A 17,730-nucleotide genomic window follows, 5' to 3' on the forward strand; every position below is an offset into this window, starting at 1 on the left:
CTTCCTTCTGAGGAGTGGCTGGTGGGTTTGAACCGCCAGCCTTCTGGTTAGCAGTCAAGTGCCTTAGGCACTGTGCCACCAGAGCTCCCCTCTAGAGGTTGGAGCTGCTTTGAATGGTCAACACATAAAGCAGTATGTCCATGCAGCAATTAAGAACTGAAAACCATTTGAAAAGAAGGAAAGAATGCCAACTTTAACGTCCTTACTAGGAGCTGTTTCAAGTTCAGCATGTTAAGGGGAAATTATGGGTGGGAACTTCCCAGCCCTCGACTGGAAGAGTAAGCACCGATAGATAGCACTGGGGAGAGGGACAAAGGGAAGGCCAGCTTGACCACAGGCTGTGGACATCAAGGCCTGGCTCTGCTGATGCGGCCCAAAGGTTACTAAATATGCCCTTGGCTGATGGGTTGGAACTGTGCCCATAAAATGTTTCTAGCGGCAGACAGACATGAAGACCTTCCTAACAGTGAAGAAGTCTGCTGGTGCTGAGGTGACCACATGAGTCCCCGCTGCCCAGCTCTGGAGGGGCTGTGGGTAACCGGGATGGTGGGCAGCCCTACAGCTTGGTGGGCTGGGGGAGGAGGAGTGGGCCGGGCCCGCTGGGTGGAGGCAGCACCATGGGCAGGGAGTTGCTGCCCCGTTCGTGCCAGCACGTGTCCAGAATGGGGAAGAGCTTGCCCTGGAAGTCAGCCTGGAACGTGTAGAGCACCCGCAGGTCGTCGGGGCGGTCAGCATCGAAGAAGGTGAGCTCCCCCTGCTCATAGTGCAGGTAGACGCCGATGCGGTGTGGGTGGCCCACCACGGGCAGGGTCACCCGCGGGCAGCCGAAGGCCTCGTACATCCGGCCCTCCTTCAGGCCGATCAGCCACACGCCGTGCTCTGGGGACTTGCTCAGCTTGCCCTTGCGACTGGCTATGCCCTTGATGACCCCCAGGCGCCAGTCGCTCTTGCTGCCCACGACCACCTCCCAGTAGTGACGGCCGCAGGAGAAGCCCTGGCTGGCCAGGACACAGGTGCTGTAGTCAAAGCGCTCGGGCTGGCTGGCGCGCCGCTGGGCCAGGAGCCCACACTGCACCACAGTGTTGCCCTTGGAGAGCTCGAGGAGGGGGTGGGCCGTGGCAGGATCCAGTTTGAGAGGCTCTGGGGCTAGGGAAGAGAGCAGAGGAGTGTGTTGGTGAAGCCACACAGAAGGTGACAGACTGCTCTAAGGAGGCCACTGGGAAGCCCTGAGCCCCTCGAGCATAGAAACGGGGCCTGACTGATCTTTGATCCCCTGGGCTCAGGAGGGGCCAGCACAGAGTGGGCACCCAAAGGATACTGGCTGAATGAGTGATGCCCAAAGGATGGGAAAAACAGACAGCTGTGAGTCTAGGGAATCTGGTGAAGACTGAGGCAGATGGAAAGGTCTGGAAGGCAACCTGCCACCTGTGCTCCACAGTGAAACTCTTCAGGTTTCCTGGAGAACCCATCAACAGCTGTATCACTGTTGTGTTTGACACCCTCATCAGCAACGTGAGGGACACACTATCACAGAGGAACTGTGTGGATTCACTGTGCAGACTCTCTGCAGTTTTGTCCCCCTCCCCCCATTTTCTCTTCATGAGCTCTGATTCTGCCTTTGTTGGAGGAAACCAATCTACTGATTGATCTCTCTCATGTACAAGTCAACAGCGTGCTAACTGAATTCATTAAGTTCATGGATGTGATGAGTCATCTTGGACAGAAAAACAGCTACCCCTTATTAAGCCCTAAACGATATGTACGGAAGCTGTGCTGGTTCAGTGGTAGACGTCTCACCTTCCGTGTGGGAGACCCAGGTTCGAATCCCAGTCAATGCACCTCACGCTCAGCTACCACCCATCTGTGAGTGGAGGCGTGCATGTTGCTAGGATACTAAACAGGTGTCAGCAGAGCTCCCAGAAGAAGATTAGGAGGAAAGGCCTGGCAACCTACTTCCAAAAATCCACCCGCGCAAACCCCGTGAGTCACACTGGTCCAGTCCACAACCAACCACGGGGATGGCGTAGGGCTGGGCACCGTTTTGTTCTGTTGTATGTGGGTGTCGCTGTGAGTCAGGGTGGACTTGACAGCAGTTTGCAGCAACAAACTGTACACACACATACACACACACACGTAGTCCCCACCTTATGACGTGTTTGAGTTATGACGAGCCTCACTTACTACTGTCCCTTTTTTCCTACATACAGTGTTGTAGTTCGTGGTGTGCTGATGTTATCAGTCTTGGATATTCACTGGCAGATGTTTGTATGCAATGTTTCTAACCTCTGAAGCAAATGAATGTTGGATTTATAAAGATGCTGATAATAAAAGGCAATCATAATGAAAACTGGAAAAAAAAAATGAGATATTCAACTTACATCAGAACCTGGTTACAACGGAGTCATGAGGGCGGAACCCTGTCGTGAGCTGGGGACTAGTTCGTTATATAAAATGCAGCCCCAGCAAGGTGAGTGTGAAGAGCCCTTCTTCACAGACGAGGAACCTGAGGTTCAGTGTGGTGCAGTAGATTGCTATCGTGTGGCCTTTCCAACCACGGTCTTGTATCTCCCAAAAGATGATTGGGTGGGACTATTCAGATGGGGTGCTTGAGGCCTACCAAAGGGATTGACCAGTTTTGCTAATGCAGATAAGGTGCATGGAACCCTTGTAGAGGATTGGTCAGTTCTGCCATCCCACTAGGCTTAAAGGAAGCCAATTCCAGGGGTTGGGGGACACCTCACTACCATCAAGAAGAAGAGCCAGGAGTAGAGCACATCTTTTGGGCCCAGGGTCCCTATGCCAAGAATCTCCTAGATCCGGGAGATAAACAGACCTGTAACACCAGATAAGGAGCTCTGGTAGCATTCTTTCCTTCTTTTAAAATGGTTTTCAGTTCTTAATTGCTGCATGGACATACTGCTTTATGTGTTGACCATTAAAAGCAGCTCCAGCCTCTAGAGGGGAGCTCTGGTAGCGTAGTGGCTAAGCCACTTGACTGCTAACCAGAAGGCTGGCAGTTCAAACCCACCAGCCACTCCTCAGAAGGAAGGTTGGGCAATCCTACTTCCGTAGTGATACTGCCTTGGAAACCCAAGGAGGGGTCGCTATGAGTCGGGCCGACTCGACGGCATAACAACAACACCAGATACAGTGCAAGACGGTGAGAAGTAGTGGCCAGCATGGCAGAGTCCCACTGCAGAGAAACGGCAGCAGGAGAGCCAGGAGGCCAGCATGAGATGGCACAGTGGGCTTCCTGGCCCACAGAGCAAGGTGGTTACAGTGGGCATGCCAGCCCATGGAGCAAGAGAACTGAGCACCTGCAGGCAGGAGGCTTCCTGGCACAGTGGGTGCCTCTGGTCACTTATTAGCAGAGTGAAAGAACTTTGTACCACTTGCCCCAGCAGGGCAGAGGCCAGGAGAAGAGCCAAGGGTGGAGGCTCAAGGGCTGAGAGAGAGACCTGCTTGTGGCCATGGCCGAGAAGAAGCTGTCCTGACAGAAGAACTGTCTCCTGCGTCATTCCTCTTACTTCCAAGTTGATCCCAATCCTGAATTGTAACTTGTTACTTCCCTAATAAACCATGCCCTATAACCGTGAGTATAGTCTGTGAGTTCTGTGTGGCCATTGCAACAAATTATCGAACCCAGCAGAGAAGTAGAGAGTGCTGAGGGAGGGATGGCTGGTGTCAAAATTAGTGAAAAAAATTAGTGAAAAAGTTGGAGACTGGAGGTATGTGTGACCTCCACCTCATAGGAATCAGCCTCAGGCTGATGCTGACGGTGCTTCTCCCGGTTGCTGAATTTAGACGAGGTCTAATGCCACGCCATTTTCACCCTCAGAGCAATTACAACTGCTCACCCAGTCACCTAGCCAGAGGAAGATGTGAAGCTGAGCCTGAGCCCAGGCTGTTTGGGGGACCCCCCAGCCCCACGTTCTCACCACTGCTCTATGCCAGCCTCCCCTTGCGTCCTCTCTAGCTAGACTCTCTCTGGCGCAACCAAGAAGCTCCTGCCTCGCCCTGGGTGGCCAAGCTCAGGGAAGAGGATGGGTGTGGGTCTCACCTGGCAGAACTTTGCGGAAGAGCCTTTTCCACACAGTCAGCTTGATGTCAGCCTGGTGGAGGCCTGGCTTGAAGGAGATAGGACTGAACGTGCCTTCCAAGGGCCGGGCCTGCTGGAGCTCTGTGCTGGGTGCAACGTTAACAATGATGGGAGAGTGAGGTCCCTGACAGCCTACCCACCCGTGTGGACATCCACACCCAGAGCTCGGAACGCTGTGTGCTCAAGATGCCCATCATTTGCTCTGCCCACATCCCTTCCTAGAGGGCTACTCCCTTCCTAGAAAGGGTTCTCAAAGGGCAGGGCTGAGACCAGCAGCATCAGTCTCCCCTGGGAACTTGTTAGAAATGCAAATTCTAGGGTCCCACCCCAGACCTGCTGAATCAGAAACTGCTTACTGGGTCCCAGTTTAATAAGCCCTCCTGGTGGGCTGGGCAATCTACTTCCATAGAGATACTGCCCTGGAAACCCAAGGAGGCGTCACTATGAGTCGAATCGACTTGACAGCAGTGAGTTTTTTTTTTTTTTGGTGGTCCTGGAAGGTGCTCTGGTGGCATAACGGATAAGTCATTTGACTGCTAACCAGAAGAGTGGTGGTTCAAACCCACCAGCCACTCTGCAGAAGGAAGATGGGGCAGTCTACTTTCGTAAAGATTTACAGCTTTGGAAACCCAATGGGGGTCATTATGAGTCAGAATCAACTCAATGGCAGTGAGTTTTTTGGTGGTCCTGGTGCAAGTTTGAAAAACACTTCTCTGTGTTGGGTGACCCTGGTCCCCAGCCACAGTTGACCCACCCAAGAGTGGACAGCTGCTCCACACTGAGCCAATCAGATCCCTGTTCTATTCATTTCAACTAGTATCTCTCAACCAAATTGCCCCCAAGGCCAGAAAGAATTTCAGAAAACAAGAAGATGCTCATAAACAGGGTCTGAAAAGGCTCAGGAACTGTGTAAATTGTGGATATGCTGGGACTAGCAAACAGATCCCACACCAGGACATATTTGTAGGCTCCTCGTTTGGGCCATTATCCATCTCTCCCACCTTATCGTCCTCTTCTTCCCTGCTTCAGACTTACCCCAGCAATACTGAACTCCTTAGAGTACTCCAGAAACCACACGACTCCACCCGTGCACGTGTCTCCACACCCCACTCTGCTGTCCCTCTGCACACCTTTACTGGCCAGTTCCCTGGGCAGTCACTTCCTCCTCTGTATTATTTCTGTAGCTTTCATAAATTTCCATTGTTGTGTGTAATCATAAAGAAGCTCTGGTGGTATAGTGGTTAAGGCATTTGGCTAATAACCTAAAGGTCAGTGGTTCAAACTCACCAGCTGCCCCACAGAAGAAAGACAGAGAGGTCTGTGTCCATGAAGATTTACAGCCTTGGAAACCCAATGGGGGTCACTGTGAGTCACTACTGTGAGTCGGAATTGACTTGAGTTTGGTTTGGTTTTGGTGTAATCATAGCTCACCATCTACCCAAGGCTCAGAGATAATAAGCAGCTCGCCCAAGCATCCAGACAGTAAGAGGTGGAGCTGAGCTTGAACCCAAGCTACTTGGGGTCCCCGAAGGCAAGGACATGACATTCATCCCTGTTTTCCTGGGCTCAGTGCCGAGGCAGATTTGGGCTGCTGCTCCAGAAGCCTTGGATAAGCCAAATGAGGAACTAAGTGGAAAGGGGCTGCCCACCTCCCTTGGAGAGTCTTACCTGGAGGTCATGGAGTGGTACTTCTGTAAGACAAGAGAGAGGCGAGGAAGACAGGGGCATGGTTAGCAAAGAGGAGACTGGGGGGCCCTGGGAGCCTTGGCGTGGGGTCACCCCTTGTCCACTCACCCGGATGAACTCATAATGACTCTGGTTACTGAGCTGTTCCAGCACACGCTCAGCCTGGACCAGCCGCTCCTGACTCCCCCGGGCCTGCTCCAGTTGCATGTCCAGGGAGGCCAGGAGGCCGCGCGTGTGAGCCTCCACCCCCTCCAGGCAGCGGGCCTTCTCCTCGTCCACCAGGTGGTGCAGCTCCTGGAACTCACGGCGGATCACCCAGCTGAACACGTCGGACTCATTCTGAGACAGGAAGGAGCCAGTCACAGCCAGAAAACACAGCAGGGCTGCGTGGCAGAGGCTGGCCTTCCTGACTCCTGGCCCTGGCACTGAGTCCCAGGCAGGCTGTGTGGACTTACTCTTGCTAAGGTGTTCAAACTGTACTTATGACCCCGAGATGTTTCAGGGAGATGTGGTCCTGGGGGAGGGCGATGGGTGGCAGGAGGGATTCTGGACCCCCATCCCTATTTCAAACAGGGTAGCCCTGCTTTCCTGTGTTCTATTAGATGTTCATGTAAAGACGTATAGCATTGGGCAAATCTGCTGCAAAAGACCTCTTTCCAGCGCTGAAGAGCAAAGAGATCTCCTTGAAGACTAGGATGCACCTAACCCAAGCCATGGTATTTTCAATCTCCTCAGAGCTCTGGTGGCATAATGCCTAAGGCATTTGACTGCTAACCAGATGGCTGGTGCTTCAAACCCACTAGCCACTCCTTGAAAGGAAGGTTGGGCAATCTACTTCTGTAGTGATATTGCCTCAGAAACCCAAGAAGGGGTCACTATGAGTCCAATCTGACTCGATGGCAGTGAGTTTTAGTCATATGCATGTGAGATCCGGACAATGAATAAGGAAGATCGAAGAAGAGTTGATGCTCTTGAGTTGTGGTGTTGGCAAAGAATGCTGAAAGTACTGTGGACTGCTAAAAGGACTGACAAATCTTGTCCTGGAAGTACAGCCAGGATTCTCCTTGGAAGTGGGAATGGCCAGACTTCATCTCACCTACTTTGGTTACGCTGTCAGTAGGGACCATTCTATGGAGAAGGATGCCATGCTTGGTAAAGTGGAGGATCAACAAAAGAGGGGAAAGCCTTCACTGAGATGGATAGACACAGTGGCTGCAGTGATGGGCTCAGGTATGGTAGGGATAGTGAGGCTGGCACGGGACCAGGTAGTGTTTGGTTCTGTTGTGCATAAATAAGGTCACTATGAGTCAGAGATGACTTGACAGCATATAACAACAACAACTACAACTGTTAGATGTTAATGTAAGATTGTTTTTATCGCAGGGCTCTACAACTGTAAACAAACTGAACGCCCCTGGGAGAGCCCAGACTTTGGAGGGAGCTAGCCCTGGGCTCCCTGTGGGACCCGAGTTCTGTCTCCCTCAAATGTGGGTAATGCCACCCTCCTCTCAAGCATGATGTGGGCTGAATGAGACAGTGTGTGTGCAGTGTATGTCAGTCACCCCTGCTCCTTCCCGTTCCACAGCCGCCTTCAGAGCCCAGCCTCCACGCCCTCCCAACCCCCATGTCCTCTCACTGAGACGTCAACAGCAGCCGAGGTCTTCAGGCCTTCCAGGCCTGCGCCCCAAGGTACGGGAAGGACACCACAGTAAGCCCACTCAAGGCTGTGAAGGTCATGCTGACAGAGGTGGCACAGGGGTGGGGAGAGCCATGCCCACGGCTTTGAGCTGTTTACCTCTGGGACTCAAGTTCTGGGTTATCTCAGTTACAAGGGCATGGAGGACAAAAGGCAACTTGGAGCGAGTCCTGACACCTGAGTTGAATTCCCCCAGCTGGCATTTTTACTCTCCTCACCCACCCTGAAATGCTTTGAATTCTGGCTTCCTGGAGAAGGCATGGTGTTTTTGGTAAAGGACATGTAAGAATGGGACTCTGCGGGACAGCAAAGGTACCTGGTCTCAGGGTAAGGGGTGGAGAGAATTCACTCACGACAATCCGGGTCCTGTTGTTCACCAGTTTGGCAATATGTTCATCCACCTTCTTCTGCTCCTGCTTTAGGTCGGAGATGACAGTGGTAAGCTCCTCCTGGAGGCAACATGGCCTGTGAGTGCTTGAGCCTTGGACCCATGTAGCTCCTTGGGGCCTCACCCTCAATGGCCACAAGCACTTCCCAGTGGAACGAGGGCATGGACTCACGCTGCATAGGTGCCCATCACTTACACAGGTAAGACTGGCTGTAGACATTGCCAAGGCAAAGGAGAATCGCTATGGCATCTTTTGCCACGATGTGGGGAGAGATGCTAAACATTGTTATGGCTACCTCAAATCATCACACAACATTCAAGAGTGGCAATTCCAATGGAAGCCAACACTTCTTGCATGGAATGGTGCCAGTAGGGTACCCACCAGGGGAACTCTACTGTCAACTCATGCCACCAGCAAGTCCAGACTCAATGGGCATTTGATCAAAAGTCATTGCAAAAAAAAAAAAAAAAAAACTGGCCCCAAGTGAGGCTAATCTAATGGCAAATGGTGCATACTGTGGGGCAGGACAGACCTGGCGATGACTCCCCACTCCTCAGTGAAAGACCTGAACCCATCCCCAGCAGCCTTGGACCCCATCTGGATTTGAGGATCTCTCCAGGCTGAAGTGGACTCACTTCTCTTGGGCTGCCCTGGCCCTAAATTTGACGTAGCCTTAGGGGTACCGACCAGGACCACCTGCAGACCTGCCCACTGAGCTCCACCACACGACCAGAGCCCCTTCTGTTTGTGCCCAGGGAGAGTACTGGGGTCGTTCTCAAGCAGAGGTCAACTCCAGGAGCTTTCAGGAAGGGAACTGACTACACAGTAAAGCAAACTTAGGGGTAAATGGACACGGAGTCCTTGCCCTGGGTCACGAGGCACTCAGAACATCTCACAGTGGCCCGAGAAGGCCAGTCCAGTTGTAACCTTCCAGAGGCAGAGAGGTATATCAGCTTTGTCACTGTGAGAGGACACAGAACTGTGAAAAAAAGTAAAGTACCTCGAGATCCCAATAAGCAGGAGAAAACAGCATGGACATCCCAGCCTGGCTTCCTCCTTCCACACTCCCCTAAAACTACTTTGTCAAGAAAATAAATTCTGACTGTAAATCCAACAGACATTGTTCAGTCCTCATCAGTCCTCTCACACGAAAGACCTTGTCCTTCAGACATTTTGTCCCTCTGGTTTCTAGGAAACCACACTCAGCCAGCACCCCTGCTCCCTCTGCTGTTCCCATCCGTCCTCCTTCTGGGATACTCTCTCTCTCTCTCTCTCCCCAAATGTCAAACCCTGCAGCTCTTCGGGGTCCCCAGCAGTGTCTTTCTTCATCATCCTATAGACAGACTCTCCAGGGCTGATCTTCAACTTCTACTCATACGTCAAACCAGAACCAAACTCACTGCCATCAAGTTGATTCCAACTCATAGTAACCCCCATTGGATTTTCAAGGAGGTAAATCTTTTCAGAAGTAGATTGCCCTGTCTTCCTTCTGTTGAGTGACTGGTGGGTTTGAACCACCAACCTTCTGGTTAGCAGTCAAACGCCTTAGGCACTGCACCACCAGAGCTCCATCATGGTGTTGTTGTTGTTGTTATGTGTCGAGTCAGACCCGATTCATAGCAACTCCTCCTCGGGTTTCTGAGGCAATATCACTATGGAAGTAGATTGCCCAATCTTCCTTCCGAGGAGTGGCTGGTGGGTTTGAACCGCCAGCCTTCTGGTTAGCAGTCAAGTGCCTTAGGCACTACACTACCAGAGCTCTCGCGCTCCATCATGTTGTTGTTGTTGTTATGTGCCGTCGAGTCGGCCCCGACTCATAGCGACCCCTCCTTGGGTTTCCGAGGCAGTTATCACTACGGAAGTAGGATTGCCCAACCTTCCTTCTGAGGAGTGGCTGGTGGGTTTGAACCGCCAGCCGTCTGGTTAGCAGGCAAGTGTCTTAGCCACTATGCTACCAGCGCTCCATCATAGATGCCTCCAAATCCGTCATCTACAGTCCTGATCCCTCTCCAGGTCTACTGACTCTGGCACCCACCTGTCTGTGGGGCATCTTCTCGTGACTGTCCCATGGGCACCTCGCACTCCACCTGCCCAACTTACAGTCAAGAGCTGGGCTCAATCCCAGCTCTTCTCTCTCCCACATTCAAACCTCAAGGTTTTTCCTTTCTCCTTTCTCTTATCTCTTGGAGTGCCTGGTGACACAAATGATTAACCAAAAGGTTGGAGGCTCGGGTCCAGCCAGAGCGTCTCCAAAGAAAGGCCTGGTGACCAGCTTCTGAAAAAACAGCCCCCAGAGACCCTTCGGAGCCCAGTTCTGTCCTGACACCCACGGGGGGTCGCAGGAGTCAGAGTCGACTCAGAGGCAAATGGTTTTTTGTTTTGTTTTGTTTTAATTATCTCCTGAGCCTGCCCCAGCTCTCCTTCCCATTCCCGCCAACTCAATTCCTGACGCCTTCTTATCTTGCTACCATCCTTCACCCTCTCTCTTCAGTCTGCCTTCTGGCCAAGGACTCTGACCACATCACCATCCTGCTTAGAACCGTTTACTGCCCCCTCCGCATGGCCCTCCAAAGCAACCCTAATCTCTTCAGGTGTCACACGCCATGGCCATGACGTGGCCCCTGCTTGCCTCTTCTGCTCCGCCTCGCTCTCCCCTCTCCCCTGCCAAGCTTCATGGATCATTTCCCTCCCATGTGTGCCATGCTGTTTGCCTCCTGGTCTTTTGCACACGCTGTCTGTATACTTGGAGTGCTTTTCCTCCTCTTCTTATGCTATCAAGTTCTCTTTGTTATTCAGGTCTCAGCTTAGAGGTCCACTTCCTCCAGGAAGCCATCCCTGACCACCAGAGGCCATGCAGGGTCCGTGTTCTGCATGATCTCACTGTTCCCTGTATCTAACCTTGGCACCAGCACTTACACCTCCAGATGGAGCTCCCCCAGAGCAGAGAGTCTCTGGCCCACTGCTGTCCCAAGGGCACATGGCACAGCTCCCGGCATATTTGAGATGCCCAATAAATGTTCATGGGAAGGCAGGGCCGATGGAGACTGTGGCCAGCCCCACACACGTTTCCCACTTGTCCCCCAGGGTTGAGCAGCAGAGCGATGCGGCCTGAGCGCTCAACCCAGGAAACCCTGGAGCAGCTCCCCGACCCCCTGCCCACCTGCACGGACGCTCTCCCCTTCCCTGCACCCCCTCCTGTGTTTCCTTCTTCCTTCCTCACTTTCATTCTCCCAACTCCTACGCCAAATACACTCATCCCTGCAACACCTCACTTCTGCGATCCCTTCCTGTCCTTTGCCGATCTATTGGCAGTGGAAAGCAAGCCGGCCTTGGTTTGAATGCTGTTGTTGTTGTTGTTGTTATGTGCCGTCGAGTCAGCCCCGACTCATAGCGACCCCTCCTTGGGTTTCCGAGGCAGTATCACTACGGAAGTAGGATTGCCCAATGCTAGCTGTACCATTTACATGTTTGTCTGACCTTGGGTAAGTCCCTCAACTTCTATGAGCCTGTTTCCTCATATGTGAAATACGCTAAAAGCCCCACCCTACCTGCACCACCTGAGAACGTTCTGAGGAGTAAGAGTCGTGTCGGTGGAACTCAAAACACCAAAAAACCAAACTCTGCCATCAGGTTGATTCCAACTCATAGCGACCCCCTTTGGGTTTCCGAGGCGGTAAATATTTACGGAGGTAGATTGCCCAGTCTTCCTTCCACGGAGTGACTGGTGAGTTTGAACCTTTGAGCCTTCTGGTTAGCAGTCAAATGCCTTAGGCACTACGCCACCAGAGGTCCCTGTAGGTGGAACTGCTATAGATGAATTCACTAACCTAGGATGGCATCATTCTTATTGTTGTTGGGGGGTGGTGTCCTGGTGGTGCATTGGAACTCAGTCGTCAACCAAAAAGTGGGCAGTTAGAATCCACTAGCCGCTCTATGAGGTGGCGGTGGCTTCCCAAAAGATGACAGCTTTGGAAACCCTGAGGGGCAGTTCTACTCTGTCCTCTAGGGGCGCTGTGAGTCAGAACTCACTCCACGGAGGGGCTGGGTTTGGTTTGGCCTTTGCTTCTGTGAAGACTGACAGCGTTGGAAACCCTGTGGTGCAGTTCCACTCTGTCCTCTAGGGGCGCTGTGAGTCGCAATCGACTCCATGGCAGTGGGTGTGGTTTGGGCTTTGCTTCTGTGAAGATTGACAGCCTTGGAGACCCTGTGGGCAGTTCCACTCTGTCCTCTAGGGGCGCTGTGAGTCGGAATCGACTCCATGGCAGTGGGTTTGGTTTCAGTTATTATCTGCTAGACCTGCTAAGCCTAAAGGCAGGAATTCATCTATTGCACAAATGTACTTTGAGCGCTTACTCAAATTCAGCAAGGAACAAAACAAAACCCCTGCCCTCTCGCGCCTACCTAAGAGGCAGCCAGGGGAGCGCGAACGAGGGCTCCGAAGACAAATAAAAGCCTAGAAGGAGCTGGCAAGTGCCCAAAGGGAGCTCTCCAGCGCGTGCATCCCTCTAAGCCCCAGCACCTGGTTTTAGCAGCGGCTCAACACGTGACGGATGAATGAATGAATGAATGAATGCAAGCCCCCAAGAGACCTGCTGGCTCCCTCGCGCCCCCTCGGCAGCCCTGCATCCCCACCTTCATGCGGCTGTGGACGGTGGAGACGGGCGTGACGCGGTGCTGCTGGTGGGAGCCCAGCAGGCCGCAGAGGCCGCAGATGAGCTCCTGGTCGTTCTCGCAGAACAGGCTGAGTGGGTTTCGGTGGTGCGCGCAGACCTGGGGCTCCGGGTCTCTGGGAAGCTGCAGGGCTTCGATCACCCGGGCCAGAGTGACGTTGGGCGGGGAGCTGCTGCAGTCCACGGCCTGCCGGCACACGGGGCAGCGCAGCTCGGCGTCCAGGTGGCAGGACAGGGAGACCAAGCAGCCCTTGCAGTAGGAGTGACCGCACTGCAGCATCAGGGGCTCCCTGAAGACCTCCAGGCAGATGGGGCACTGAAGCCGGTCCTCCAGCTCGGGCACGCTTACCTGCCACGCCATTGGGCCTGTGCGGCTGCAACACAGCGCGGGAGGCTTGCCCCCTTCCCTCCCCTGCCCCGTGCTCCGCCCGCCCCACCCCCCTAGGGCAGCCCCAAGTTTAGGCGGAAGCATGCTAGTCCCGGATTCCAGCCCCAACCCGCTGTGACATTGGGCCTGTTTTCCCGTGTGTACAAAGGGCTCCATAACGAAACTATTCACTCAGAGGGGTGAGAAATTACTTTTTCAGTTCGGTTTCGGTGGTAAACATGAAGCGCCCAGCTGCGGGTTCATTCAGTGTGATACTTACAAGGCAAGCTCCAGCCCTAGTAGGAGTCCAGGCCTAGAATCCAACAGCAAAAACAAGCCAAGGTCATGAGCAGAGGTAACTATCTGGCCTTCCCACTTCCTAGAAAGTTCTCAAACTTCAGTACAGTGATTCCCAAGGTCCACCTTCCGGATTCTGCTGCCGGGGTGTGGCGTGCTGCCCAGAGATCTGCACTGGCGACAGGCGCCCAGGTCGTTCTAAAGCGGGGCGCTCATTGGCACCATATTGTTCCAGAGAGTCTAGAGGAACCTGATGTTGTTTTTATGTGCCCTCAAGTCGACCCGACTCATAGTGACCCCTCCTCGGGTTTCCCAGGCTGTATCACTACGGAAGTAGATCGCCCCAGCTTCCTTCTGAGGAGTGGCTGGTGGGTTTGAACCACCAGCCTTTTGGTCAGCAGTCAAGTTCCTTAGGCACTACGCTACCTAGGAGGGCTCTATCCTCACGGATTTCCCAAGAGGCCCCATGCCTCTCGGGAAATGATTGTCAAGGAGAGAAGCAGCACCATGCCTGAAGCAGAGCCAGGCAGAGCCTGGATGTTGTACTACCTGGTGGCTCAGGGTCCACGGAGCCTCCCACCGGGGCCTCAGACCATCGCTGACGGAGGTCACTCGCCCGATGGAGTCAGCCCTTCTCTTCCTAGGATGAGACAGAGGGAATGGAGACTGGGAACTGCACCTGGATGCTTGCTCTGCCACTGAGTCTCTGCCCTTTCCTCCTCCCCTTCTCCTTTCCTCCTCCCCTTCTCCTTTCCCAGCAACGCCCCCTTGTCCTCAAGGTCACCCAGAATCAGGTGGAAACTGGGGAGGTGGCCTCTGCTCTGATAATGACAACATTCAGGTGCTTGTTTTGGCCAGGTATTGGGGGGAGGGGAGACAGAGCGGCGAGGCCTCTCACAACACACCTTAAAGCAAGGGACGTGTGCTTGGACAGAATCCTTGCTGAGTCTGTTTTTGTTTTGTTTTGTTTGAATTTTGAAGGTATTTTAATTCACTTATTTTCATTTGTAATTGACATACAACCAATAGAAAGTGCAGAAGTCTTAAGTATACAGTTGAGGTACACGTGTGTCTTTTTGTTGTTGGTGTCTGTCAAGTCCCGAGCGTGCAGAGTAGAACCGCTCCATAGGGTTTTCAAGGCTGTGACCTTTGGGAACCAGATCATCAGGCCTGGCTTCTGTGTCATCTGTGGGTGGGTTTGAACCACCAACCTTTCGGCTAGTAGCCAAGTATATAACCATTTGCACCCCCAGGGTCTCCCTTAGAGATGTGTGTGTACTCATGCTCAAGAACAAGACAGAGAACGTTTCTGGCACCCACAAGTCTCCCCCATGTCTCCTCACAGTCAGTACCCCTACCAAGGATGGCCACTGTCCTTACTGCAAACTGCAGGAGTGTTTTTGAACTTCATATAAATGGAGCCACACAATACATAATTTTTTGTGTCTGACTTCTTTCACTCAGTATTATTTACACAATTATGAATTCTCTTATATGATGTTGTAATGCAGTAGCATTAAAAGTTGCCTAACTTGAGCAACTTTTAAAAGGTGATTCCTGTGAAGAAGCTGTTGTTGTTGTTGTTATGTGCCGTCGAGTCAGCCCAGAGGGCAGACATATTCCCACTGCCTGACCTTTTTTTTTTTTTTTTTTAACCAATTCTGACCTCAGCCACCCCTCCCACGGCACTGTCTACTTCTCTGCTGGGTTTGGTAATTTTTTGCAATGACCCACACAGCACTCACACACCATATGCACGATTTTGTGGCTTATTAGGGAAGTAATAGGCTACTGATCGGGATCAGCATCAACTTGGAAGGAACAGAAACAACTCAGGGTACAGTTCACCAATCAGGACAGCTTCTAATCAAGACAGCTCTCAGCTCTTCTTGGGCCTCTGCCTCTGGTCCTCATTCAGGCCGGGGCTTGCTTCCAGCTACCGCTTAGGTCTGGGCTCTGCTGCTGACCCTGCTTGGCCAAGTGTTATAGCTCTTTTGGTTCCACCATCAAATGCCAGAACACCCCACTCCACCTGCAGTTTTTCTGCCTGAAGGCACTCAGCTCTGTCGCTCTGGGGGCCAGCAAGCCCACCGTGGCCGCCTTGTTCCTGGTTCTCATCACTTGTACTGTCTCGCACCATCTCATGGTCCCACTCCAGTGTCACGGCCTCTGTGTCCTAGATCTAGGAGGTTCTCCATAGAGGGACCTCAGGTTTAAAGGATGAACTGCATTCAGATTTCTCTTCTTGGTGGTTGTGAAAGGGTCCTCAATTTCTGTGCGATTGGTCCTCTTAGAAGCCTACTCCTCCCACCAAGACCATAAACTGACCCATCCCCTTGGTAGGTCACAGGCACCTTATTGGCATAGTAAACTGTCTGATCCCTGCAAAGGCTTAACCCATCTCATTTGTATGTTGTTGTTGTTGTTACGTGCCGTCGAGTCAAACCCGACTCATAGCGACCCCTCCTTGGGTTTCCCAGGTGGTATCACTACGGAAGTAGGATTGCCCAACCTTCCTTCCGAGGAGTGGCTGGTGGGTTTGAACCGCCAGCTGTCTGGTTAGCAGACAAGTGTCTTAGCCACTATGCTACCAGAGCTCCCATCTCATTTGTATAGTAAACTGTTCAATTCTTTTGCACGATTGTGGCCTGGCAAATCACCTTGACAGAACTATAAACCCACAGCCATAAAAGCCATATATCTTGTTGCACTGCAAATGTCTTTCAAAGATTTGGAAGTTCAATGACGTTTTGCTACGCAGTTAATAAATATTATGGCCGTAATATGACTGCTAACCTGAAAGCTGGCAGTTCAAACCCACCAGCCACTCCTCGGAAAGAAGGTTGGGCAATCTACTTCCGTAGTGATACCGCCTGGGAAACCCAAGGAGGGGTTGCTATGAGCTGGGTCCGACTCAATGGCACATAACAACAACATGTCATGCAAAGTCACTGCAGTCAAGTTGGATCCAACTCATAGTGACCCTTCCTTGGATTTCTGAGGAGGTATCACTATGGAGTTAAGATCTGGGTACTAACTACCTCTAACTCCTTGCACTGCTGCTTTGCAATAAATAATTTTATCTCCTCTCAATCTTGGAGTGTAAACTGTTTTGGCCTGACTGAGCACCGTGCAGGGACCCTCATTTGCTCAACAGCTGGAGCACCTAGCTGCATGGGTGGTGATGCCAATTACTAATATCAGGACGATGGTGGTAGAAAGGGAGGTGGGGGATCCAAAGTCTCATGCCTGAGGACATTCAGGTGGAGCGACTGAGTAGCCCAGTGGCCCTGACAGACTTTAGCTGGTAGCAGAATCACCTGAAGGGCTGGTTAAAACAGACCATTGCCAGGTCCCGCCCCTCGAGTTTCTGTCTCAGGAGGCCAGGGATGGGCCCAAGGACTTGCACTTCTGTTAAGTTCCAAGGTGACACGTTTGCTGCTGGTCTGTACTCACATTTAGAGAACAACTGGAGTAAGCCACTGGACACAGGAGCTCCAGAGCTTGAGGGAAGGCCTGGCCTGGTATGTGGCACCTATTTAAACCGATGGGAACAGTTGGGATTTGCCAGGGGTTGAGAACAGAGAGGGAAGGCAAGTAGTCCGAGGGCAGGGCCCTGGGGTTGCCAATGTTTAGAGGTCAGGAAAAGGAGAATGACTGAGAGGGAACAGCTAGTGAGGTGGGAGGGACGCCATGTGAGTATGGTGCCCAGGAAGCTGTGGTAGGTAGAACGTCCCCCCACCCCAAGATGTCAGCAATGCCATTATCTCCAGAGCCTCTGAATATGTTACACTATGTGGCAAAAGGCACCTTACAGATATAATTAAATAATCTGAGTGGGAGGCCCAATGTAAGGAACTCTTGGTGCAGTGGTTGTTAAGGTATTGGCCGCTAACCGAAAGTTTGGTGGTTCAAACCCACCAGCCCCTCAGTGGGAGAAAGATGAGGCAGTCTGCTTCCATAAAGATTTACAGCCTTGGAAACCCTATGGGGCAGTTCTACTCTGAATCCACAGCAGTGGTTTGGGCCCAATCTCATTCCATAATCACTTAAAAGCAGAGCACTTCCTTTGGCTGGACTCAGAGAGCCAGCGCGTGGCAATTTCACAGAGATCCCAGCGTGAGAAGGATTTGATGTGCTGTTGCTGACTGAAGCGTAGGGACCCAAGTGCAAGGAACAGAAAGATGTCTCTAGGAGCTAAGGGTGGCTTTCTGGCTGAGGGCCAGAAAGAAAGGCAAGGAATTGGATTCTGTCAACAACCTTGAGGAGCTGGAAGTGGATTCTTCCCAAGAGCCTCCAGCGAGGAATGCAGCCCCACTTACTTAGGCTTTTAGCCCAGTGGGACCTGAGGGACATGTAACCTATAGAACCACGAGATAATAAATGTTGCTTCAAACTGTTGGCTTTGTACTAATTTGTTACCACCATAGAAAACGAACAGAGCCAAGAGAACAAAGTGTTTTAGGGTCAGGAGGTCAACTTTGGCAAATGCTGACAAGAGTCTGGTACAATGAAGACAAAAGGGG

At 52.2% G+C, this 17,730-nt stretch overlaps 1 protein-coding gene across 1 annotated transcript; it reads right to left on the minus strand.

Annotated features, from left to right (window-relative positions):
- Positions 1 to 556: 556 nt before the first annotated feature.
- On the minus strand, positions 557 to 12,901 carry TRIM50 (tripartite motif containing 50). The gene is made up of 6 exons (XM_007940304.2): positions 12,503 to 12,901; positions 7,835 to 7,930; positions 5,894 to 6,124; positions 5,768 to 5,790; positions 4,061 to 4,185; positions 557 to 1,146 (listed from the first exon to the last, which is right to left on the minus strand). The coding sequence occupies exons 1-6, from the start codon at positions 12,899 to 12,901 to the stop codon at positions 557 to 559; spliced, it is 1,464 nt and encodes a 487-aa protein (XP_007938495.1).
- Between the last annotated feature and the right edge of the window lie 4,829 nt (positions 12,902 to 17,730).

This window comes from Orycteropus afer, unplaced genomic scaffold, assembly GCF_000298275.1.
Source record: "Orycteropus afer afer isolate SDZICR_OR568_19922 unplaced genomic scaffold, OryAfe1.0 scaffold00006, whole genome shotgun sequence".
NCBI classification, from domain to species: Eukaryota; Metazoa; Chordata; class Mammalia; order Tubulidentata; family Orycteropodidae; genus Orycteropus; species Orycteropus afer.

What these genes read in the sequence shown, in the direction of transcription:
- TRIM50 (XM_007940304.2), bottom strand. Translation starts at nt 12,901, where the DNA reads ATGGCGTGGCAGGTAAGCGTGCCCGAGCTGGAGGACCGGCTTCAGTGC. An exon ending in ACAACAGGACCCGGATTGTC is followed by an intron (nt 6,125 to 7,834) that starts GTGAGTGAATTC and finishes TTCCTGTCTCAG; the next exon opens with AATGAGTCCGACGTGTTCAG. An exon ending in GTCATTATGAGTTCATCCGG is followed by an intron (nt 5,791 to 5,893) that starts GTGAGTGGACAA and finishes CTTGTCTTACAG; the next exon opens with AAGTACCACTCCATGACCTC.